Genomic DNA, 26,564 nt, shown 5'->3' with positions numbered 1-26,564 from the left:
ATAAAATTACCTATAAAGTTTCTGAGACACAAAATCGTTTTAGCAAAGTAATTATTTTACGAATTTTTCAAATTCTTTTCTCATTGCTGCATTCGTTTGTTTCTTTTGGAGTCAGTGTTTTCCTTCAGAAATTGACATTTTGTAGACATTCAAATTTGTTAGCATAAGTTTCTATTCTATACATTATCTTTTTTAATTCTCCTCTCTGTATTAATAGTTTCGAGGATTTATTTACTTCTTTATTTTCTTCTTTGGCTACTTTCCAAAACTTTTCTGTTCAATATGGTAATCTAGTCATATATGACTTTTAATTTTATATCAATTAAAACTGAATAAAATTAAAATTTTACCACCTTCATCACATTCGTGATTCAGTGCTCAATAGACTCACAAGACTATAGCACCTGAATTGGAAAGCGTCAATATACAACAGTCTATCGTCACAGCAAGTTTTAATGGACAGGTGCTGTTCTAGAAATCCGTGGGTTTCTTTGTCCTTTTATGGAGACAGCACTTGAATTTATAAACTCCAGTGTTTTTCTCATCTCTAATTTGTTTTTGCTTTTAGATTTATTCTTTTCACTCTTCTACTTTCAATAGACTAGATATTTCTCTTTTTCCCTTGATTTGTTTTTGTTTGTTTTTTTCATCAGGTAACGGGTTAATGGTTTGGCTTCCTGCCACCAATTTTAACATGTCAATTTTAAACTGAATCTACTATATAAAAAGACTATAATGGCAATTTTAATTCCCTTTTTTGACTCAGACTTGAAGTCAAATAATTCCCTTTTTTGATTTGAAGCAGTTATTTAATTTATTTATTTTGTGTGGCGCAGGGGCATAAACCCAGAATTGCTCTACATCTAAGCTACACTCCCAGTCCTATATAATTTTTTAATTTTTAAACCTTCCATCCTCCTGTCTCAGCATCCCAAGCATGAGGGTTATAGGCATGCACCACCATATCCAGCTTCAAGAGGCTATTTTTGGTTGATGTCACTTAAACTTTTCTTCTTTCTTTCTTTCTTCCTTTCTTCCTTTCTTTCTTTTCTCTTTTCCTGCCTTTCTTTCTTTTCATTTTAAATAACAATGTGGTCTTTATATGAATAGTCACATAATATGCAACTTATGAAACCATAATATTTAATACAACTTTAATCTAATCTAATCTAGTTTTCTGTCATCCAAATCCTGGTATTTTTTTAAACTACTTCATGGAGACTTGATTTAAAGAAAAATACCATCTTTATGTATAGATACAAGATGCAGAAGTTTGCTTCTTCATTGTGTTATTAATAGAAAATTACTTTGCCAGGCATGGTGATGAATTCTTGTAATTCCATACTTGGAAGACTAAAACAGGAGGATTATAGGTTGGAAGTCAGCCTCAGCAACTTAGAAATAACTTGGAAACAGAGTGTCCCTGAGTTCAATTCCCAGCACCACACATGGAAGAGAGAGAGAGAGAGAGAAAGAGAGAGAGAGAGAGAGAGAGAGAGAGAGAGAGAGAAGAAGAAGAAGAAGAAGAAGAAGAAGAAGAAGAGGAGGAGGAGGAGGAGGAGGAGGAGGAGGAGGAGGAGGAGGAGGAGGAGGAGGAGGAGGAGGAGAATAGGAGAGGAGAGGAGAGGAGAGGAGAGGAGAGCAGAGGAGAGGAGAGGAGAGGAGAGGAGAGGAGAAAAGGAGGAAAAGAGAAAGGGAGGGAGGATATAAAATGATTTCTTGAATTTTGTTTTTCATGAAGTTAATACTGCCAGAGTTATCTCTTTTCTTTTGTATAACTGACTAAAACATATTTGCTTATAATTTTCTGTTTTTGAAACAATATACAGCTATGATGTATTTTTATTCAAATTTGGAAGTTATAATAGTTATCTTTAAATTTTAAGTTATAATTTATATATTGTTTCTCTTATCTTTTCATCAGACTAATAACTTAATAGTACCCACTAGCTCCTTCCTACCTATATGACAAAATGAAATTATTTTTCTCATCTCTTTTTCTCTCTATCCACTTTCATTAAAATTATGTGAATTTTATATTTTATTGATAACTTGTTATTTTAATATTAAGATGGCTCACTGTTAAGAATTTTGCTTCACATTACACTTGTTTCTCCTAATTTTATGTCCAATAAATATTTAAACTTAAGGCTCACTTTACATGGTTTTGGTGTTCAACAGTGGTTTAACAATAATTTATACTACAGAGCACCACTGTCCAATACAACAAGCTATATATATATAGTTTCACATTTTAACAGTTACACTTATTAAAGTAAAAACAAATGAAATTAATTTTATAATACAATTTCTTTAACTCAATAAATCCAAAATAATGTCGTACTAGTATGTAATCAATATAAAATATTAATGTTTTACATTTTTAAACATTGAGATGTTTTGCACATCTCAATTAGGATTAGCTACATTCCAAATACTTGATATAGCCACATTATACAGAATACCACAGCCTCCAGAATTTATTTTGATTCATGTTTTAATTCACTGAAGTGCATCCTTGAATAATTCCAAGAATGACATGTTGGTTGATGAGATACACATAAACAACTATTTAAGTATAGATTTATCATTAAACTCTGAACATATTTCTCCCATGTTGTATGCTATTTCTATACTATAGAAAACAATCAGGAACTCAGTCTGATGGTTTTTCTTTCATAAGCAAACCATTTTCTTTGTATTTCAAATATTTCACTAATATGCAGGCAATCGTAAGTCATTTTTAAAATTATCTTTTCTTAGCACAATGATCCTTTGAAGTCTACAGACCCAGGCCTTATTTTTTCTATTCAGGCAAGCTGCGCTCAACTTCATCTTCTACTGTTGCTTCTGTTCCAGTTGTTTGCCTTTAGTCCCAGAATGTCATTGATTCATTTATTTGAATTAGTTCTTTCTTCTCTGACCTCCTATTATCTTTTCCCATCATTTTAAAGTCTTGGTCATTTGCATTTGGTACAGTGTCCTGAAGACGGTGTCCTGAAGGTTGTCATCCGATCTTTGACCAACTTTTTCCAGTGTCATTTCTTTGTTTCAGTGTAGATTTTCACTCCTACGCTGCATAGGTGCTTTCTTCGCACCTCTAACTCAAGTTTACCTGCGTCTCTTCTATACTTCTGCTCCTGTATCATTGGGTATATATCTTTATTGCTTCTCATGAAAATGCAAAGTAGTATTTACATTTTTTTCCTTTGGGTTTCTCTACTAAATTAATATTCAGAAGTCTACCTATCCCTAAGTCTTTAAGATGGCATTTCATTTTCCCACCTCTTCATATTTTGTTTAGAGTCTCATGTTGGATTTATCCCTTATTTAATCACTATGGAATCCAAAAGCATTCCTCCAGGGATGGATGTTTTCTCTAAGGCAAGGTAGGTAGATTACTCTAGGTTTCACTCACCGTCTACGTGGGCTGTCAGATAAAATCTGTGGAAGAACCAATAATAAGACTCACATTTCCTATCACCCTGAACTTCATTGAGATGCATGATTACAATGCACCAATAAAAGTATATTTAAAAAAGAAATCAGAAAAAAGAAACGATGCTGGCATTTAAACCGTATCACAATAAGTAGTGCATAACCCAACCCTAAAGAGTGAGCAGAAGCTATGATGGCCAAAACGCTTCAAAGCGAAGCCTTCCAGCAGTCCTTGCCTGACTGATGTGTACAGCTCCTGCATAATTTTCAAAGTCTATTTAGAAATTCATTTAGTGCTGTAGATCCCTATATAGTAAGACCATCGATTTCAACAGAAAAGGTATCAATTATTCTTTGTCATACAATAAAAAGAATGAGCCTGTTCAGTGGAGTAATGATGTAGACAGGATTAAAGGGAGAGTGTTTCAAAAGAACTTTACCAGCATTCATTTAGTATACTAATTAAAACAGAAGCTTATCTATTGAGAGTAAAATCTACCTGACACTTTTTTGATGGTCAGCATAAGTTGCACACTTGATAGCTAAGAGATAGGATTTTTTAAAAGCTTCCTACAATTTATACTTTTTACTAATTCAGATACTGTTTCCCCCATAATTAAGAGAAAATTCTTTCAATGCATAACTACTTAAAGTTTGCTAATGTCTGCAAAGCATGAAAATATCTACCTCTTACCATCTGCCGGATGATTCATTTGTAAATCTGCCCAGTATTCCTTCAGGAATTTCCAGGGATGATTTTTATAAAAATTTGGTGGGAATGAATTCAGTGATAAAGTACCTATGAAAATGTTCTGAGCGCTTGGGAAAATGTGCCATGTTAATCCTAGATATGTTCAAATGAGATGTGTACTGTGATAAAAAAAATAAAAATATTTGAAAGTAATTACTTGAAGATTTGGTGATCTATGCCAGTTTCAGGAAGTCAGCAGTGAGACCCTCAGTAACTTAGTAAGAGCCCATTTCAAAATAAAAACTAGAAAGGGAAGATGGGGTGAGCACAGACATGATGCCTCTGGGCTCAATCCTCAGTACCCCCAAAAAATACTGTATATATAAAAATAGTTCAGGCATCTTGATAGAAATGGTGTTCAATCTGTATCTCAATAGATGGAGAACTGACATCATGCGCCACATGACATTTTGGTCAATAACAAACCCACATAGACGGCAGTGATCCTATATCATATGACATCATCACTGTCTTGGCCCATGCACATATATTTATGTGTATGTTCACACAATGCCAAAATCACTCAAGAGAGCATTATTAGAGCAAGATAATCTCCATAAATGACACATTACTGTCTACCTCTCTACATATGTACATGCACTTTGACGCCTTCCTGAGCGCTGCCTGGTCTTCGGCACACAAGGCTTGTACAGGTTTTGTTAAATCTACATCTTTATATTTCATTTTGTTTGGAGCAATTGAACGTATTATCATGTTTTTTTTATTTTAGTGCCCAGAATTTGAGAACACAACTTCTTTTGTACGTTTATCTTGTATCCTTGGACCTTGCTGAACTCACTTATCAGTTCTAGGAATTTTATTAATAGATTCCTTAGGGTTTTCTACACAGATAATCATGTCATTTGCAAACAGAACTATTTTATCTTTTTCTTTCTGCCATCCATAGCTTTATAACTTCTGATTAATGCCTTACATCAGCTGAACTTCCAACACTATTGTTGAGTAAGAGTGGCATAAGTGAACATTCTTGCCTTGGTCCCAATTTTAGGAGAAAAACATCCATCCTTTTGACTTTATGTAAAATGTTAGCTTAAGTTTTTGTAAATGATCAAGATGAGAAAAGTCCTCTAAATTCTTACATCGTTTAGAGATATCATGAACAAATGTTGAGAGCTGTCCACTGCTTTTACTTCATCGGTTGATATAGTCGTGTGATTTTTCTTTTTAAGCCTGTCAATTATGCCCAATTGCATTGATTGATTTTTAGAATACTAAATGGCCCTCATAGCCCTGGAATTAATCTCACTTGGCCGTGATGTTACGTATCAATTATTACATATATAATTGAAGTCTATCTACTGATACTCTGTTAAGGATTTTTGCATCTATATTCATAAGAACTGTTGATTTATAACCTCTTTTGGTTCTGCTTTTGTCTGGCTTGGGTATCTAGACAATGCTTGCTTCATAAACTGGGAAGCAGTCCTTCTTCTATTTTCTCAAAGAGACTGTATAGAATTGGTTTTCATTTTTCTTTTAAAAACTGGTAGAAATTTCCAGGCAGATTATCTAGGCTTGATATCTAGGAATTTCCTAGCTATGTATTCAATTTCCTTAATAGTCATAGGGCTATTAAAATTATATACTTCATGTTTGGATATGTTGTGATCATTTCTTCCTTTCAAAAGGAAAGTCATTTTCATCCAGGCTATCAAATTTATCTGTGTAGATCTGTTCACAGTTTCTCTTATTATCCTTTTTGATATCTGCGTGGTTCATAGTGATAGCCCCAGTTTTATTCCTGAGTATGTACAATTTGTTCTCTCTTTTTTCCTCTGTCAACCTTGCTAGAATTTTGTCAATCTTACTGATCTTTCAAAGAACCAGATGGTTCTTTTCTTGATTTTTTTTATTACATTCAACTATGGTTTGCCAGTAAAATGCATAGTTAACCTAAATTGTCTCATGCCAGTGCCCTTACAAAACTAAAATGGCCACAATGCAACTAAGTAATAGAACCCTATGAGACCATCATTTTATATATGGTTCACCGTTGACTAAAACATTGTCAAGCACAATTTTTTTTTGGTAGTGGGGATGGAACGCAGGGACATTCGACCTCCAAGATACACCCCCAGCCCTATTTTTTAATTCTTTATTTTGAAACAGGTTCTCACTGAGTTTCAAAGGGTCTCATTAAGAAGCTGAGGCTGGTGAACCCGGATCCTCCCGTCTCTGCCTCCCAAATGCTAGGATTACAAGCATGAGCCACCATGCCCGGCTTAGAAATGTTTTTATTTTCACTAATTACTGCTCTTATTTTTTTTATTCCTTTTCTTGCTGCTTGATTTGAGTTTGTTTTTTCTCTTTTTCTAGATTCTTGAACTGAGAACTTAGATTATTGGCTTTTTCTAATGTATACATTCAGTGCTATACATTTCTCTCTCAAATCTGTGAGAGCTAAGTATCATAATTTTGATATATTGCATTCCTGCATTCACTCAAGTAACATAATTTTTATCTCCCTTAAGTCTTTCTCTTTGATCCATGGGTTATTTAGCAGTGGTTGTTTAATTTAAGTATTTTGAGGGTTTCCTCTTATATTTCCCTTATTAACTTCCATTTTAACTTCACTGTAGTTGGAGACCACCTTATTAATAATTTCAAGTCTTCAATTTCTTGAGGTCATTTTGTGACCCAGGATGTGGCCTATTTTGGTAAGTACTCTTTGAATACTTTGGGCAGAAATGCACAACTGTGGAGTTGTCTTTCTTATTCTATTTCACATATTTTGCATCTTTGTCGTGGAGGATCAATATACTGGATTGCGATGTCTTCTTATGGGTTAAACATTCTGTGGTATATTGCCTCTTTGAGTTTTCTCTTCTCTAAAGTCTACTTTATCTGACTCCAGTACAGGTTTTCCTTGATAAATATTTTTATGGACTATCTTTTTTCATCATTCTATTTTCAACAGTTTTTCTGGCTATAGGATTTCTGGGTTGATAATTTTTTCCTTTTAGAACTTTAAAAATATTGTGCTTCCATGGCTTCCTTTGATGAATTTGCCATAATTCAAATTGTTTCACCCCTATAAGTCTCTTGTGTGGCTGCTTTCAAGATTTGGTGGGGCTGGGGGTTAGAACTCTGATGTACCTTGGCATAGAACCTCATCCTATCTTAACTGACTTCCCCTGGCACAGAAGAGGGAGCTGCCTCATTACTGCCAGGTGGAGGCAGTCAAGTCCAAAACAGCTGCTGTGCCTCCAAGTCACTGATATCCAAAGAAGGAAGTGACTTGGTCACCACAGATAATGGGTGAGAGTTCTGGCTCTCTGCACAGACTCTATGAACTCTGTGGCAGGGATGACCTCATTACCACTGGGCAGTGATGTAGCCACTATCTTCGCTAGGTCTCCTTTGACACAGCCCAGCAGGAAGGAAGAGGGATTCTTTGCTCCCATCCTTTGGAAGTCGATATCTAGGCTCACTACAAACTCCATGATCGAGAGGAGGCTGGTGTGAGCCAAAAAATCCCAGCATCCTACTTGACCATTTCTGAGACCACCCTGCAAGGGGATCACGGTACTTTGCTGCAGTCTTGCAAGGGTAGATATGAGTTTTTGTTCAGCCCTGTTTGATAGGGTGAGGATGAGACCACAGTTTATTCTGTGGTACTTGGCAACAGTAGAGTGATTACTGTCTTAAATTTTTTTTATCTTGATAAACTGTCCCTCTCCTGGACCTCGGGTAGAGAGAGCAGCATTTGGGGAGGGATCTTGTTGGCATTTCTGGGTTTCTGGCTTTTTCAACTCCAAATCTTGGATATATGCAGCACAAATAAACCCAGAGAACTCAAAGCCATGTTGCCCCTTGGGGTAATCCAAAGCCTCTACAGTGTGCTTTCTGTCCCCACTTTCGAGAGTCTTCATAGGTTTGTTTTATATACAATGTCTAAGGTTTTCAGTTGTACTTCATGGGAGGGAGAGGGAAAAGTGTTTCCCTTCCATCTTCCTAGAAGCAGATTCTAAAGGCTTTTAAGAAGGGGGATGACATGCTCAGATTTATCTTCTGAAAGATTATTTGGCAGGGAGGAGAATAGATTTGACAGAGGAAGCAAAAATCTCAGTGGAACCTGTTATAGAAGTGGACATGGTCTGGCAATTTTACTCCAAGGTATATATATCAAAAATAAAAAGCACATATCCCCCAAAACACTTGTACAAAAAATGCTTAGGTCACATTATTCACAATAGGCAAGAAGTGGAAACAAGCCACATGAATTGAAGAAAAAAATAAAATGTGTTATAAGCATACTATGGAACATTATTCTGCAATGAAAGAAAAGATATTCTTAAACATATAATAACATGGCTGAGTCTGAAAAGCACTACTATGCTAAGTAAAAAAAAAATCCAGTCCTCATAGATCACATATTATATAAGTTCATTTGTATAAAATTTTCCAGAATAAACAACTCTATAAAGACAGAAAGTAGATGAATGTTTACTGAGGGCAAGGAGTGCAGGTCTCAGAACTGAGAGTGACTACTATCGGGCACATATTTCTTTTTGGAATGAAAAAAATTTCTAGTATTAGATTATGGTGATGATTGTATAACTCCATGAATATAGTAAAAATATTGAGTTGTACACTTTAAATAGGTAAGTGGCGCACACTTGTAATCCTCGCACTTGGGAGACTGAGACAGGAGGATCGCACAGGTTCGAAGCCAGCCTCAGCTACTTAGTGAGGCTCTCAGCAACTTAGTGAGACCCTGTTTCCAAATAAAATATAAAAAATGGGTCTGGGAGTATATCCCGGAGGTAGAAAGCCTCTGGGTTCCACCCCCAGTACCACAAATAAATAAATAAATAAATAAATAAATAAATAAATAAATAAATAGGTAAACTTCATGGAATGTGAATTATATCTCAATAAAGTTGTTTTTTTAAGAAAAAAACTAGATAGCAGCAATCATACTATATTTTATTTAGCTGTCTATTGTGAACCACTTAAATAGGGAGTGATCATTTTTTTCCTGCTTTCATTCTTCTTTCTGGGTTCAACTGTCTTCTTTCTGAATATAAGATTTAGTAGTTCTTTCAGGAAGGATACGTATATGGAAAATTATCTCGGACTGAGTTTCCCTGAAAACTATCTTGACTTTTCTCTCACATTTTTTTGGGTGGAGGGGGTACTGGGGATAGAACCCGGGAGCATTCTGCCACCAAACCATATCCTTGCCCCTTTTATTATTTTTATTTTGAAACAGAATATCACTAAGTTGTAGAGGGTCTCCCTATGTTGCTGAGGCTTGCCTTAAGCCTGCAATCCTCCTGTCTCAGACTTCCGAGTACTGGGATCACAGGCACCTGCTACCATGCCCAGCTTTTCTCTCACTCTTCAATAATATTTTTCTCAACATAGAATTTCAGGTTGATAGTACCACTTCTTCATCAATAAAGAAATACTTGGTTTTTCTCCCGGGTTCCAAATACATTGTTGGAAGTCTGTAGTCAGTCTAACAATTAATCCTTAGTAGATGTATCAGTTGGGACTAGATATGCCTGAAGAATAGAGATTCAAAACTGCAGCATATTAAACAAGACAGATGTTTTCATCTGCCTCTCCATTATGTCCAAATGCAAACAGATGCAGCAGCTCTGCTCCACAAAATCTTCAGATGCCCGCTCTGCCGACCCTGGGGAGTGGGCATTATCCTTGTGCCTTGTGTTCCAGGCAACAAGAGGGAAAAGGAAAAAAGATAAAGGTGCAAAAACCTCGAGAAAGTTTCAGAAACCCTCTCCTGGTAGCTCTTTTTACATTCTGTGGAGAAGAACTCCGTTACACGGCCCTGCAGGAAAACCTGGGAAATGCATTCCATTTGGGGGTGTGGGACATAGGCTCACATAAAGCTTGACGTTTCTCCAATATGGAAGAGTTAATCTGTAGTCCTAAACATGCTGGGTGACCTGCTTTGTTTTGTTCTTCTCAACTGTCTTCAGGATATTTTCATTATCTCTGATGTTCAACAGTTGCATTATCTGTCTAGCAAGAGGGTAATTTTTATTCTCCTGCTTGAAACTAAGTGTGATTCTTTAATCTGAAGATTCGTAGGTCAGCAATCGCCTCTGGGACGTCTCCGCCCCTCCGTCTTCAGTAGCTGGTTTTCCTGTGCGCTCGCAAGATCGTGTGTTGGCTTCGACGTGCATGCTGGGCCTTCCCAACCTGTGCTCTGCACGGCGTGGCCACTCTACCCTTCACCTTTGTTAGTTCACCCTCTCTCAGTGCCACGTTCTGGAAAACCTTCTCCGACATATCTTTCTTCTGGTTCTTTAATTCTCTTGTTAGTCCTACCCAACACAGTTGGATAAACTGTATTGAGGGTTTTGTTTTATTGGCCTTTTTAATGCAACTTTTTACTTTCCTGGAAGTTCTATAGGTTTTTCCAGAATTCTCTCCCCCCCTTTTTTTTCTCAAAATATCGTGTCTCCTTCTTGGTTTCAGTCTCGTACCTAAGTTACCTTTTCTTTCGGTTTGTCACCATCTCAAGTCCTTAGGGCTCCCACATACTCTTCTTCATCATGGTGGATCACTGCCCCCTATAGGTTTTTAATTTTATTGTGAGCTCATTTTAAGTTAGTCTTGTTTACTCTGTGTGACTATTTTATGACTTCGGTTGCACTTCAAAAGATACTTGCATTTGAATCTCTTATTACTAGTTCAGACCCAACGTTAAATAATTTCTTAGTCTGAAAGGGTTTTAAGACAAGGCAAGTCGTTTCAACTGCTCAGAGAATCTTTTCCTCAAAAGCCAGAAACGAAAAACAAGTTCCCTTATTACCTCTCTATCCTAATGAGTATATTTTGTTTTCCTGGCCCCTCTTTCATTGAAGATGTCGCCCTGTGTTCTAGACATCCACCACTACAGAACAAACCATGCCAAACTCAGTGGTTTCAAACAATAGCTATTTAGTTTATTCATCAAACTGCACCGTGGGAAGGGCTCAGAGACGGGCTCCCCCTACGGTCCCCCGACTCCTCCCACAGTGCTCTCAGAACAAGCATCCCAACAGGCAGCGGGGAGAAGCGGTGCCACCTTTCAGAATCTGACTTGCCAAGTCACGCCACATAATTTCTGCTACATTTACTGGCCACCAGATACACAGGGAGAGGATACAGACCGCAGATTTCAGTGGGACACTTGTCGGCATCCCACTGCAAGAAGAACATGTGGGATGAAAACTACAGATACAAATATTGTCGGAAAACAAAGTGTGCCCTATGTTTTAAGCGTCCAAGTTTAGGCAAAAGTCTCAGATCCAATCTTAATCTTGCACAGCCCAATGTCTTATCTTTTCTCCACAGAGACTAGAGGCCGTGAACTTCACAGAACCACAGCCCCACGGTGTGTGGATGCAGAACCAGTGGGTGTGTTTCTAGGTCACTGCCCTGGTGTTAAGTTCTTCCTGCGTCTCTGCAGTTCTCTTTGCATACTACAATATGAACTGTGCATCTGAAAATAATTTTAAATATTTTACTCAGGATCTCTATATGGTTTTTATTAAAGAAAGAGTTTCCAGGTTATCCTAGTCAGGCTCTTGCTGGGACCCAAAATTTTATGCTTATCTTATTCCAAGAGTACACACTGAAAGGGTAGAGAAGAGAGAAGGTACTTGGGACACAACAGCTAACCTATGTCTCTGCCCTTCCTGAAGTCACACACACACACACACACCCCACTCCAACTGGATTTTTAAATGACATAAGATGATACACATGATGTAGCAAGGAGAAAATATTTGCAGTGATCTCCACAGGCTGCACCACAATCCCCAGAGAGGGAAGAAACTGGTCTGCATTGAGACCAAAGAAAAAGTAGAAGGAGCAGAATATGATACACTAAGGGTAAGGAGGCAATCAGACACCAAGCCAGAAAGGGAGAGTCAACGGCTTCTCTGCATGAGAAAACTCCAGGAGGAGTTCCTAAAGGGAGGTGGAAAAAAATGAGGGGAGGGAAGAATGAAGAGGCAGTAGGCCAGGAGGTGAACCGGCAAAGTGGGCCTTGAAGTCAGCTACTTGTGGTGGGATGGCTGGAAGGACTGCTGAAAACATGATCGTGAACATAAGCCATCTGCGTGCAATCACCCTGCTCATCTCTTGTTGATCCTCAAATCTTCAGTGAAGCTCTGCTTTGACCAGCAGCCTTTGGTTACTCTGCAGGAAGAGAAGAAGGGAGTCTGTCCCACATCTGAGTCTATGTCAGAGCAGATACAAAGAGAGTCAGGAGCATACAGATAAAAACAATCAAAAGAAGTAAGAAACCAGGGCCAGAGAGCGTCAGATTCACAGAATATCTGAGAACATGATAGTGATTTGAACATATTATTTACCTATAACTCAGTGGACTAGAAGCCATTGGGCTTCATATCCTCCACCAGATCCTTGAAGCTACTTACTGTATCATCAGCCAATCCTCTGGTGGGGTAAGGTCTAACATTTTTGGGACCAAGGGACATATAGTAGGCTCTCCAGATCCCTGGATTCTGTTTCCATGGATTCAACCAACCATGGATCAAAAATATTCAAAAGCAAAAAGTGTCTTTACAAACTATGTTTTCTTGTCATTATTCCTTAAACAACATACAACTATTTATATAGCATTTCTATCGTATTGTGTATTAAAAATGATCTAGAGATTATTTAAAGTATAGAGTATGTATATATGTCATGGAAATGCTATGCCATTTTATATAAAAGGCTCGAGCATCCTCAAATTTTAGTACCCACAGAAGGTCCTTGAACCAGTTTCCTGGTGATACCTCTCAAAGACTCAACCAAACACATTCAGGGAGAGAAACACTGAGGAGTCTTGGTCCTCCCACCCAACACACTCATACACACTTCAGTCCCTCACTCTAAACAGGACCCTCACCTCTTGCCAAGACAAAGAGAGACCTCCACCTCCAGTGGTCATGGCCCTCCTCACAGGCCAACGAGGGGACTTGCACTTTAGATGGGTGCTTAGCATTGGACTGGGTCATTTTTAAGCATTACTCTAACTTGAAATCATTGAAATCTAAGGTAAGGGGGTTGCTGTATCTGTTGACTTAGCCAAGATGGTTGTCGTGACTGATCATGACTGTGTTTGGTGAAACAAGTAGGGAGGAAGGTATGATAAATAAGTAGAGGAAGGAGGTAAGATGTTTATGTGTTACCTCTGTGGGCTGACACATAAATCTTGAAAAGTGAACACAAGTTGGAAGTAACTGTGCTTCTGAAACACAAACATGTCAAGATGAAAACCAGCACTGAAGAAGGATGACCACAGGTATAGGAGGTTGAAGGCCAGCCTCAGCAAATTAGTGAGACCCTTGGAAACTTATGAAGACCCTGTTTCAAAGTTTAAAACAAATAAAAAGGGCTGTGGATGTAGCTTAGAGATAGAATGCTCCTGGGAGAAGGAGGAAAAGAAAGAGGAGTAGGAACTGCTAATGGGCCAGCTAAGCAGCTCTTATAATAATCTTGTGAAGGAAAGGGCCAGGGCTAAATGGAAGGTGACCTCATAAAGATAAAAAACATTTGGTTCAAGAGATGATACAGAGCACTGCCAGCTCTAAGAGGTGGCATGTGGAGACCTTTACACCATTCCCCCGCAACCCATCAATCCCTAAAACCCTCAAAAAACCCTACAATAATAACATACTCTTCTTTGATAAGGACAATTGGCATTTGCTCCATCTTACACATGGGTGATTTTGCACGTGCTATAGAAACTGCTAATTGTATTATTCTCTAGCATGAAAACATCATACTGCTCTGCACCCAGCCTCTACCTCTAGCTCCACCACCACAAAGTCCCTTCGGCGAGAGCAGCAGCCCTCCAGCCACAGCGAACCTCAGAATCAGAACCACTGATAAAAAGTGCTCAAACACAGGAGGCGAGGACCAGCTCCAAGAGTGTCCCAGCAGATCCAGGACGGGGCCTGAGAACTTGCATTCCTATCAAGTTACTGGGAGGCTACACTTTGAGAACCACTGAGCTAGTGTGCTGCCTCTAAGCCCCTCCAATAGAGAAATTTTAGAGCTGCCACTGGCAAGGTAACTTTTTTCTGTATTAAGTGGGAAACAGAGTCATTTAGTTTCTGAATATTGTTGAGATGGGGCCTAGAGCCCTATGCAGGAGCTAAAGTTCTTAGAAAACTTAAAAGTAGTTGAAGAGAAATCAAGAAGTATCTAACTGTAGCTCCTGTTCTATCCTATCTTTCCTCTTTTAAGGTTTATTGAGGTACAATGAATATATGAAAATGTTCACATATTTCAAGTACATTTTGATGATTATCAACTGCAACTGAAGTACTTGGCATAGCCATCACCTCCAAAAACTATCCTGGTGTTCTTCTGTTTTCTGTTTATTTGGTTGGTATGGTTTTGTGGTAAACACACACACACACACACACACACACACACACACACACACACACACACCAGCTATCCTCTCTATCCTCTTAACATATTTTAAAATGCAAAATATCACATTGTTAATTCTAGGTATAAGATTGTACAGCAGATGTCTAAAACTTATTCCTCCGGCCTAAGTGAAGCTCTATACCCCCTGAACAGCGCTCCCCCACTTTCTTCCCCTGTGCCTAATAATCACCATCCTCTCTCTGTTGCCCTGCGCTCATCGGTCTTGGCTCACCATAGCAGCCTGAATACACCAGGTCCTGTCTGTCTGTCTGGGCCTTCACGTGGCTCTGTGCCTCGAGGCTGCTCACCAGCCACAGCCCACTCCTGTACTTCTCTCTCCTTTCTCCTGATCCTCTTCTTCTTTTTCCCACTATACCCTGTTCTATAGTCTTTCCACCCTCAACTCAAGTGCCTAGTGTTTGCCTCAGACCCTCCCTGCTGTGACAGTCGACCTAGTTTGAAAGCTCCAGAACCTAGCACTCTCCAGGACATGGATTTTGATTCTTTGAGTTTTCTCTGTGATATAAATTTTGAGTTTTGATGCTCCACACATGGGCATCACCAGGTAATTGGTGCTGACTCTCTCCCAGGCCCAGTGCTCACCTGCCCACCTCTGCCAGGGGTGGGGACCTTTCACCTAACCCCAAAACACTAAGCACCCTCCCCAGGACACTCATCACCCCAATGACTCCAGCTCTCTCCACCAATACCCAGATGTTTACCTCCCACAGCATGAGATGCCACGTTTGAAGGCTCCATTTGTCCTACTCTTTGGGGGCCACTGTTTGCTTTTTATCTTTGGAGAGATATTTTCCTCCATTATTAGGGAAAGCAGTCAGAACTCCAGGATGGAGGTGCCTGGAGCACAAGCTTTGGGGTCGCTGGCTCCCTCTGCACAGCCAGTCCCAGGACCCTGGACCCCTGAACTAGAGCTGGTTTCTTATTGAATGTGGCTGTCTTCTGTTTCCTGTAGTAGAGATGCACAGCAGTCTGAGCTCGTCCTGCCCCACTGTGGCCTGTCTGAGCACTACACAGGGCCGTTTTTGTTCCCTTATGCACGGTTTTTCTTTTCTAATTAGAAGCTACCTTCTCTACCTGTCAAACCTACTCATCCTTCCGCTATGGCTTGTCTTCTCCAGCAGGGCTCTGGAAGCCAGCAGGCCAGATTAGGGGAGGCCCCTCTCTGCAGCCTACACCTACCCAGCTCCAGCATCCCTCCACACTCTGGGCTGGCCCTTTCACCGCTGCCTCCCTCCGCAGACTGTGAGCTCTGTGGACACACTCACGCATCTGTGTATCTCCAGGGCCTAGTACAGAAAAGTTTTCAGTAAATATATGTGAAGGGAGGGAAGAAGGAAAGAGAGAAGGAGAGGAGGAAAAGAGAAAGGGAGGAAGGAAGGGAGGGAGGTCAAAGGTCAGGTCCCTTCCCCCTCCCATTACGAGACTGCAGTGGGAGCAGGAGGCAGAATCTCGGAAGGCAGAGCAGAGATGGGTCAGATTCCAGATACCATGAGACTCCAGAAGTCGCGGGGCAGACTCCAGAGGTCACAGGACTCCAGATATTGTGAGACTCCAGATGTCACAAGAGGACTGGCACTCCCAAACCACTAGCCCCGCCCAACACCCCGGCTACATATATACTCCCACTTCCTCTCCGCAGCGTGACTCTGCTGACCATGACTCTGCTAATGTTCATCGGTCCCTTCCCTCACAGTCAGTAGACTTCTCCCAAAGGTGCCAATTAAAGACACTTGGTCTTACACGATAACTTGGCTGGTTTTTGCCCCATTCACATCCCCCGACTCAATTTCAATGTTACATCTGGTGCCGAAACCCACCGAACCTGAGAGGATTACTTTTCTTTCTTTTTTTCAACCCCTCCCTGAGCCCCTGTGATTCCCCTTGGGAGCCCTCCTCTTTACTCCCAGGAACCTGGACTCTCCGACTCTTAATTAACTGACCAGTTCCGCTTTTGGACAGGGTAAGTTCCCTTTCCTTCCCCTATCAGCGGGTCCACCAACTTGCCTCGGCTTCTCTGTGTATCCAAATGTGCAACCACATCAGAGTTGCCTAGGGGAAGAGCTAGTCGTCATCCCGCCTTGAGAAGGGAGCGAGAAATCCCTCCCGCCCTCTTGGTTCCTCCAGCTCTGAGAAGGGCGTTGAGACATCCCTCTGGCACTCTTGGCCTCTGTTCCCAGACATTGACCAGGACAATAGGGATGCCTGTATCCTGCTCTTTGTTCTCGCCCACAGACCAGACAATGGGAAGTCAAAATCTCAAAATAATGGGTCACAGTGGCCTGAAAATGGAACTTTGGATTTTAATATTTTGACCGATCTCAGCAACTTTTGTAAGTGGTCTGGTAAATGGTCAAAAGTCCTTTATGTCCAGGCTTTCTTTTTCCTGTACTCCCATACCTCTGACCCCTCTCCCCCATCAGCCGCCATTTTCTAGCTCTGCTAGGTCAGTCGCCATCTTGTGACGTTACACAGCCGCGACCTTGTGATGGTACACAGTCACCATCTTGTGACCTTGCTGGGTTACAGGAGCCGTTTTCTGATTTCACCCTGGTTCCCTATATCTACTCTTCTCTCTGATCTCAATCCACCATCAGAGCCCCCTCCAATGGCTTCTCACCCTAACCAGCTCCTTCACGCCCCCCTGCTGTCCTCCCTTAAGGCTGTTAAAGTTTTTAATTCCCGAGAGGAACAGGCTGAAATGGCACATATAATCTGACTTCGCCATAAGGCAGAATCGCAAGTTCACACCTGTGGCTGGTGGTGGCGGCTCAGCCTTCTGGACAACAAACGCCACCTAGGGGTGGAAGATAGCAACAACAACTAACTCCAGGAGCCTGCTCCAAGTGTGGCAAGGCCATGCCCACCAACCAGACCATGCCCGGCGTGTGGCCAGGAGGGCCACTGGAACAGTACCCTTGGAAAAGCAGTGAGCCCCAGGTGCCTCAACACAGAGGGACCACCCTTCCAGACCAGGTCCCACTGCTGGCCCCACTACTCCTGGCCAAAGACTTTGATAACCCTTGCCAAGCCCAGGTTAACTCTCAAGGTAGCAGGAAAGCCAATCTCCTTTTTGGTTACCCTTCAGTCCTTCCATCCTTTTCGGGTTCCAGTTTTCCTTCTTCAATCTCGGTACGAGGGATTGACAGTAAGCCCTCCTGACTACACATTACAGGCTCACTTTTACAGGACAAAATTGCCTTGCCCAAGGCTCAGGCCAAAGTGGTCATTAACCTAATACATAATTCCCAAAACGTTGGGTCTATGACACTTAAACATTTCCTAAACCCCTTTATTGTCCCTTCCTGCAACAGCTGATTAGTAAAGTCAGTGCCTCCTGTTCTACTTGTGCCACTGTTTCTCCCCAAAGAAGCCTACACCCCTTTTTCTACCCATCAAATGAGAGGACATTTGCCAGGACAGGACTGGCAAATTGATTTCACCCATATGCCCTCTCACAAGAAACTAAAATATTTTTTGACCATGGTCAATACCCTAACAGGTTGGGTAGAGGCTTTCCCCTCAAAGGACAAGATGGCCAGCACGGTGGTCAATGCTCTATGCTCGGACATCATCCCCTTGGTTTGGACTCCCCAATTCCTTACAGTCTGATAATGTACCAGCTTTTATTTCTAAGGTTACTCAACAGGTGTCACAGGTCCTTGGCATTTCTTGTGAGTTCCACATCCCATATTGACTGCAGTCCTCAGGAAAGGCCCACCTGTTTATGTCTGGAAATTCACCATGCAGGAGACCTATTTGCCCCCTTCCACAAAACGCTGGACTGACCACAAGGTGGGATCAGCAAAGTGCTCTCCCTCTCCGGATGCCAGACAGCCATAAGTATTAAACTCTAAATCTGTTACTGATGCTTCTGACCCAATAGCATGTTTTCCATTTGACCAGACTGACCCATATTTACTATCTGCTGAAAAGGGTAGTATGTGTCTCTTTCTCAAAGAAAAATGCTGTTATTACATTAATGAATATGGTCTAATAAAGGAAAATGTCTAAAATCTGACCAGTTTAGGCAAGAATCAAAACACACAATATCAACAATCTACCTCATATCTGGAAGGGTTCCCAGGGCCAGTATCTGCTGGGCTCCTTCCTTTCCTGGGACCCATTCTCACAATTTGCCTTTTCTTTTCAATAGCCCCTTATCTGCTAAAGTTCATTCAAATGTGCATTACTGAGCCGTCCAGGGTAACCTCCAATTAACTCCTGCTGCAGCCACACTCCCATCTGCCCACTTCCATGGCCTAACCTCTTCCCGACAGCAGGAAGTACTTATTGACTCAGTCATCGCCCAATATCACCAAAAGGCCGGGATAAAAGGTTGGGTCACTTCCCCCTCCCATCACAGGACTCTGCAGTGGGGACAGGAGGTAAAACCCCAGAAGCCAGAGCAGAGGTGGGGCAGACTCCAGATACTCCAAGACTCCAGAAGTCACGGGGCAGACTCCAGCAGTCACAAGACTCCAGATACCATGAGACTCCAGATATTGCAGGAGGACCAGCATCCCCATGCTGCTAGTCCCACCCCAAGACTCCAGCTACATAAACACCCTCACTTCCTCTCTGAAGTGTGACTCTGCCGACCGTGACTCTGCTGACCAGTCACTGGTCCCTTCCCCCACACTTGGCACATCCTGCCCAAAGATGCTGGGTGATTAAAGAGGCTTGGAATCACGCAATAACTTGGCTGGCTTTTGCCTCCGTTGTGACCCCCAACTCAATTTTAACATTAGAGAAGGAAAGAAGAAGGAAGGAAGGAAAGAAGGGAGGAAGAAAGGAAGGAAGGAAGGACTGATGATGACTGAGGGTAATAATATATACAATAACAACCACACACACTTACTGAGCACTCATGGTGTACAGGCCCTGGGCTTCCCAGGTTATAAGGGCCAATAACCCCCAGCTGCCCCAGCACCACCGCACAACTGGAGGGTCAGTGCAGCCTGCCCCATCAAGGCTTCCTGGGCCTGAGCCATCCACAACTCGCAGCTGCTCTGCATGGTCTATGGCTGTGTCAAGTGTTTTTATGTGTTCCCACACCCATCCCTGCATGTAATGATTCACAACTCTGAAAGTGAGTCCTAATATTATCTTAGAATCCAGGTAAGGAAAGTAAGGCTTCAAGAGGTTAAGTTACATGCCCAAGGTCACAAAAAACTCCAAATTCTTGCCTGTAGAACCCAAACCCAGGCCTGATCCAGCCAGGCTCTGCCACTAATGGCTCCTGAGGGCTCGCACACTAGCGTGTGGAAGCTGCTCAGAGGACTTGGTGGTGGGACAGCTCACAGCTGAGTGTGATCCTGGGTGAGGAGGAGCAGAGGGACGGCTGAGGCAGGTGCAGCTGACAGCCATCATTCAGCAGCATCTGTCCCTGAACCAGACACAGCCAGCACACAGGGCCCTGGTCCAGGAGTTGGGTGTCAAAGGGAGAGACTGACAGGCAGAAGTCTCCAGATAGGAGGGCTCCTCCACTTGGCCCTGGAGGGGATCCTTGCCAGCATTCCAGACATCCAGAGACCCACAGCAAGAGACCCACAGCCTCACAGCCAGCTGACTCTATCCTAAAAGTCTCCAGTGGCAGCAGCCCAGCCTCAAGGGCTGCAGGAGCTCCTCACTAGGACCCAGAACTGGACTGGGGAGGGCAGCAACCACTCTGATAGCACAGGGGTCTAGGGAACAAAAACATTAAAAGGTCTGCTATCAATCATTTTTGCTATAATAAAAATGATGTGCCCTCTCCCAATGGAATTTGCATTTTAAGTCTTCAGATTTTCCCCTTATTATAAGGAATTCAGTGAGCTTGGGGAAGATGGTATTTGAGGGAGGTCTTTCTTTTTTTTTATGGTACTAGGGGCAAAACCCAGGGGCCCTCTACCTCCAGGCTATACTCCCAGACCTATTTTATATTTTAATTGGAAACAGGGTCTCACTAAGTTGTTGAGAGCCTCACTAAGTAGCTGAGGCTGACTTCGAACCTGCGTGATCCTGAGGGAGGTCTTTCTATCCCACATGGACTCTATTGCGATGGATGTCACTACCCTGCAAATTCATAAAGCCTATTACTGCTAAGACCTGAGCACCTCTGCTGTCAGTCTGGTAGACTCTCAAGTCCCTGAGATATAGCAAAGGCAAAACCAAGCTCCTTAGACCAGGAAAGCTGCTCACCACCCACTGCCAAGATGGAAAGTCCCTCTACACAGGGCCTGCAGCCTCAGGACAGATAGCCTTACGACAGGTCCCATCCTTGAACCACTTTTGAGTCAAAGCCAAGGTACCTGGCACTCACGCGCACCTTAGAGTCAAAGTGACTCTTGAGTCCTGTCTCCTAGACTGCCGTTCTCCTGCAGCTTTTCAGGGCAGAGAAATTTTCCACTTCCTTTTCCTCTTAGCCCCTCTTCTCCCCCTCATCTTCCTACCCCTAGGAGAATGACTTCAGCCTGACTCTGGGTGCCATGGTTACAAGATAGATGCTCCAGTTGAGGTCAAGTTGATCAAGAGATGGAGTCAGAGCCAGAAATGATGGACAAAGTTGGTGAAGGAACCTCAGGTAGAATGCAGGGTCTCGCAGGACTCCCTCCACAGTGCTCATCAGCACAGCCAGCATGCCCTGCCCACCCCAGTGCTGCTTTGACTCCCCAGAGGCCCAGTGGCCCAGCAGGTCCTCTTGCTCAGTGCTCCCATCCTGTCTCTGCTGGGCTGTGCATCTGTCTTGGAGGATGAAAAAGTTAGAGAATGCTGTAGTATTTCATCACCCATCTTATAAAGAAGACTGTTATCCAGATGCTCCCGTCTTCCCAGACCCAGTGCTCTATCCACACCACACTCTCTGTGAGAGAGTGAAGGCCAATCGGATGGGTAGTGCTACACTGAGAAATTGGTTTTCATCATTAAAACCAACTGATTTTTTCCTTCCTCGTATTTGCTACAGAAGGGTGTAGTAGCTAATGGGCCCTCTGACGTTTTTCGAAGACATTGCACTAAGTTGGGAGACCTTTTTCCTTTTTTTTCTTTCAGAAGCAGCCCAACTTGATTGGTGTACTGGCTAATCACCTACTTTTTCCTTGTATCCTCGCTTATCTCAGCTAATAAGCTTTCGAGAGATGCGTCGTCCTCCCATCTCAGTCACTCTGCTTAGAAGCCATTTGCAAGAGAAATCACCTTCACCTCTCTGGGAAGGGACCCAGTCTGGCTTCACAGTCAAGAACTCCAACCCCTTCCCACAGCCTGTGACAGTGTCAGGAGTCCCATAGGGTACGTCCAGCACAGTGCACATGGCATGGCCAGGATGATTCCTGCTTGTTAATTTACCAAATTTTTGCTCCAGAGATTAAAAAAATATAAAGAGAATAAAAGCATATTCATCATCTTCATTGAGCTGTGGGATGAACTACTTATTTTGGAAATAATGATTGCAGGTAGGAGGGCAGGGAAAATAGGACCCATGAGAAGTGAGGGTTTTATCTCATTTCTAAAATGTGAGCACTTAGCACTCTCTCATTATCACACATTAGCACAGTTCTATAAAAATAATTTTCAGAAAATCAACCCCAAAGTTTGAAGCTCTCCACAAAGACGCCCTATCCATAGTGAAATTCTACTTTCTACTCTGTGTGAAGATCGGCCTTGGCGATGCCACACTGAGACCCCATCAACCCCACATGACAGCACAGTGACTGGGAAATGGTGGCATTCTCCTTCAGCCATGACTTCAAAAAATGGTAACACTTTTATACAAGTCATGACTTTCCTACTGCAGATGGGAAAACTGAGGCCCAGAAAGTGTAAGTAAAACTACTTTTAGTAAAACCAAGCAAGGTAACAAGTGCCAGGCTGGGGGGATCCCACCTATTTTGGTTTACAACTCAACCTTCTTCTTGAGGCACAGCAGAGTTGCGGGACACCCACACCCATCCCTGCTCCATCTCTAATTCTCCCACCACCTTTCCTGGAATCCAAGTTCTTGTTCTACTTAATATGTCAACTTGCTGTGGTATTTCTCGTCACACTGGCACTGAAGCCTTGGGGAGGCTCTCGACACCTGCTCTCTCACTGTGATTAAAACCTGGAGAAAGGAGTTGAGGAGAACTCCACAGTCTGATGGCAGCCTTAGGAGTATCCCCGTGCCTCAGGAAACCCACTTGATCGGCTAGAGCTGCAAGATGTCACCAAAGCTGGTGGCGCAGGTCCATTAAGTCTACGCTGGTTGGTGACACTTTTAGATGTACCTAAACCTGGAGAGATACATGCTTGTCACAGAGCCTTCCTCACTAGATCTGCATTAAACCCGCTTGGCTTGGCTGCAGTGTGCCCCTAGGGTATTCCTGGTACTGTACCTCCCAAACTCTAATGCGAGTAGGAGCCACCTAGAGGTTGGTTAAAGTGCAGCATCTGGGTCAGCAGGTCTGAGGTTGGGAGGACTAAGGTTGTATTTCTCAAAAGCAGAGGTGAGGTTGAGTCTGCTGCTCTGAGAAACATTCTTTGAATAGCAAAGTTCTAGAACATAGCTTGGAAACCAGAGTCCTGAGGACTGAGAGCCCATAGCTCAGAGTAGCTCACCATGATAATCTCAAATGGAAGCTGAAGACGTTTGCTGCATTACTGCTTTCCTCACACCTAACAAGGCCATAGGGGTGAAGCACAGGAGGAGAAGACTGCGGAGAAAAGTCCCTGAAGGAGCCCAGGAAAGAATGAAACAAGATTTACTCACGGGAGAAGCGGGCGAGTGGTCTAGCATTCTTGTCTCCAGTTTCATTTGCAACTGGAAAAAAAAAATAGGATGCAATTAAGAACAAGGCAAATGTGTCCGTAGAACGTCTCCAAGCCACCGCTAGTCCTCTGGATTCTCCAACACTGAGATGCATTTGAGCATTAACGTGGAGAGAGTACTGAGTAAGTCGGGTGTGGTGGCACACGCCTGTCATTCCAGTACTTGGGAGACTGAGACAGGAGGATCACGGCTTCAAGGCCACCCTCAGCAACTTAGCAAGACCCTCGGCAACTTAGGAAGACCCCATTTCAAAATATTAAATAAAATAGAACTGATGATGTAGTTCAGAGGTAGAAAGCCTCTGGGTTCAGTCCCTGTACCAGATTTTTAAAAACTGGAGACAGGAATTTTGCCCTTTTAAAGTTTTCAGTGCTGCTAACAATACCTAAATGAGATCAATGCCTCCGTCATTTTGATTAAGACAATTGAATAAAGCTGGAGAGGTCCTAAATAACATATAGTTTAGCATACCTAGAGAGGCTGTGGCTTGTATCTGTTTCATAAGAGGCCAAATCACCAGATTTCACAGCCGGCCTCTGCCCCGTGCCACAAATGCCAACTGAGGTCCCGAAATGAGTCCAGTGCTCTCAGCCCCATGGGGGCAAAGTTGTGTTTGATTAGAAAGATGAAATTTAGATGTTAACAAGCAAAAGAGTTCATAAAGGGGGGGCCACAAAGCTGTTCAGAGAACTGGCCTGTAAACTTTAGGCATAAAGCTTCTCTGAAGGGCAGTTTGCCACCTCAGATAATTCTTTCCACGATGTGTCACCCTGCATATGGAGTCACAATTAAAAGCCCCTATAATCTACGAGGCCATCTTCGTGAGTAAAAAAGAAATCAGTTATTAAGCGGCAACACAAGTTTCGCTCGCTTTAAATGTCACTTTCCATTCCTATAAAGATGATACTTTGGTTTCATTGTGTACACAGAGAAGGCAGACATAAATATTTGTGATCTACTCAAATGAACACCCAAAACAAAAAACAGGAAAAACCTGTTCATTTTAGTTCAGAAAAAAAGAAAAAAAACTCAGCGCAAAGACAGGAGAAAGGACATTGCTAGTGTCATCGTTACCGTCAAAAAGGTTGCGGTAGTAAGACAAAACCAACCGCCCAGCTTATCCCTTTACAAACAACAAAAGGAGCCCAAAACTTCCTCTGCTGCTCTCACAAAGCAAGCATTTTAAAATTCACTACACTTGGGCGATTTGTTTTTAATCCATGAATTTAACCCCAGGCTCATTGTGCTTTTGCTGGTTTCAGCGCGTCTGCTTTCTCTGTATATTACAGACAAGACATGAGACAGACCAGCCAGCAGGGGGAGGTGAGGCCGCACCCGGCTCAAGGTCTCCCGCATCACAGCATTTCAAAACAGAAAAGGAATGAGATTTAGTTACTAGTCTCTGCCCCCAATATGGTTTGTTTTTTGTTGTTGGTGGGTTTTTTTGTTTTTGTTTTTGTTTTTGTTTTTGGTGGTACTGGGGTTCCTGGAAGCCCTTCTACCTCCGGGCTACACTCCCAGACCTATTTTTACATTTTTATTTGGAAACAGGGTCTCCTAAGCCAGCGCGCGCGGCTGGCTTCGAACCTGCGCGATCCTCCTGTCTCCGCCTCCCAAGCGCGGGGATTACAAGTGTGCACCACCACGGCCGGCCCCAATATGTTTTAAAAAGAAAGAATTCTCAACTCACAAGAGTCCAGGAGTTCCATGAGCAAGAGGTGTTTGTTTGTTTGTTTGTTTGTTTGTTTGTTTGTTTTTTACAGTGGGGATTGAACCCTGGAGCATTCTACCTGTGAGCTCCACCCCCAACAGCCCAATTTTTTTTATTATTTATTTTGAAACAGGGTCTCACTAAGTTGCCGAGGGCCTCACGAGTTGTTGAGGCTGGTCTCAAACCTGTGACTTTCCTGTCTCAGCCTCCCAAATATTGGGATTACAAGTGTGTGCCACCACGCCCAGGGGCATTTTCTAGTCGTCTTCTAAAACCTTTTGTAGAACCACCAGCTGGTCACAAATGATCTGCATTTGTATTTCTGCCTCCACACAGAGCTACTTCTAAAGCAACTTGAGAACAACGGTGAACTATTTCCATAATAATCTATAATAATAGATATTAGATAATATACTCTTGTGGATATTATCATACATGGGTCTGAGAGACATTAGCTTTTCTGAGCACTTGGAAAACTTGGGTAACGAGAGGTTTTTAGAGCCAAAGCTATAACAAAAAATTAAATAAAACAAAATAAAAAGAAGAAAAGGGTAGGGGAGAGAGAAGGGAGTCAGAACAAGTCCTGCTTAGTTATACATGTGAGTTTCCCTGGCCCTTAAGTTTAACTGCGTCCTTTTTAGACACCGTAGGTTTCTGGATTTCTGAAGAAAGAAGAGGGTTTTGTTTTATTCCCAAAACATTTGCTGTAGAAACTGATAGAGTGGTGTGTGTGTGTGTGTGTGTGTGTGTGTGTGTGTGTGTGTATGCGTGCGTGTGTGACAGGCAGACTGGGCTTAAACCCAAGGGTGTTCTACCACTGAGTTATACCCTCAGCCCACTTCCAAAATTCTTTTTTATTTTGAAACATGGTCTCATTAAGTAGCTGCAAATTGGCCTTCAGTCTGTAACCCACCTCCCAAGTACTGGATTACAGGGCTGCACCACCTGGCTCTGATGGACTGCTTGTAAAGCAGAAGTAAGACCACTGCAATGGCTGGAAACTGGAGCCAGCACTGAATTCTTCGCTGTTTATCGTGCACAACCTCCCAGCATCGCTCTTCACACTCAGCCTGGGACCTCCCTACCCAGCACCCTATCCAAAGATGGGAATTGCTGACCCAGATCCAAGTCATGCCAGGAGAAGTGGAAATCACAATCTGGGCCAGGGAGGTTCCAGGAGGGTTGCCTCGGTGCAGAAGGAATTTGAACCCCTCTATCAGAGTCATTTTCCTCCTTGTGACTCCAATGTCACACCCCCTGCTCGAAGGTCTCCTGTGATGTCCCAGCACCTGCTACCTCTAGTCAAAGAAGGCTCCCTGTATGCCTGAAGAAAGGCGTGTCTCCCTCCGCCCTCCAGGGGGCTGCACACAACTAGGCCAGTGATTTGTACACGGGCAGCACATTAGAATCACCTAGGGAGCTTCAGG

General features: G+C 42.6%; 1 protein-coding gene across 2 annotated transcripts in view; it reads right to left on the bottom strand.

The window, feature by feature from the left end:
• The window catches only part of PDE1C (phosphodiesterase 1C), a gene marked incomplete at both ends in the record, with an annotated part of 503,660 nt that overhangs the window by 398,694 nt on the left and 78,402 nt on the right, over positions 1 to 26,564 (bottom strand). For both annotated transcript variants that reach the window (XM_080701934.1, XM_080701935.1), the window contains one exon: positions 23,367 to 23,417. In XM_080701934.1, the coding sequence (XP_080558060.1) occupies positions 23,367 to 23,417 (51 nt within the window). The remainder of the gene's footprint in view (positions 1 to 23,366; positions 23,418 to 26,564) is intronic.

This window comes from Muscardinus avellanarius (assembly GCF_963383645.1).
Source record: "Muscardinus avellanarius genome assembly, chromosome: 9".
Lineage (NCBI taxonomy): Eukaryota > Metazoa > Chordata > Mammalia > Rodentia > Gliridae > Muscardinus > Muscardinus avellanarius.
Note: the sequence above shows the minus strand (reverse complement) of the source record. Positions and strands in the feature narration are given on the sequence as shown.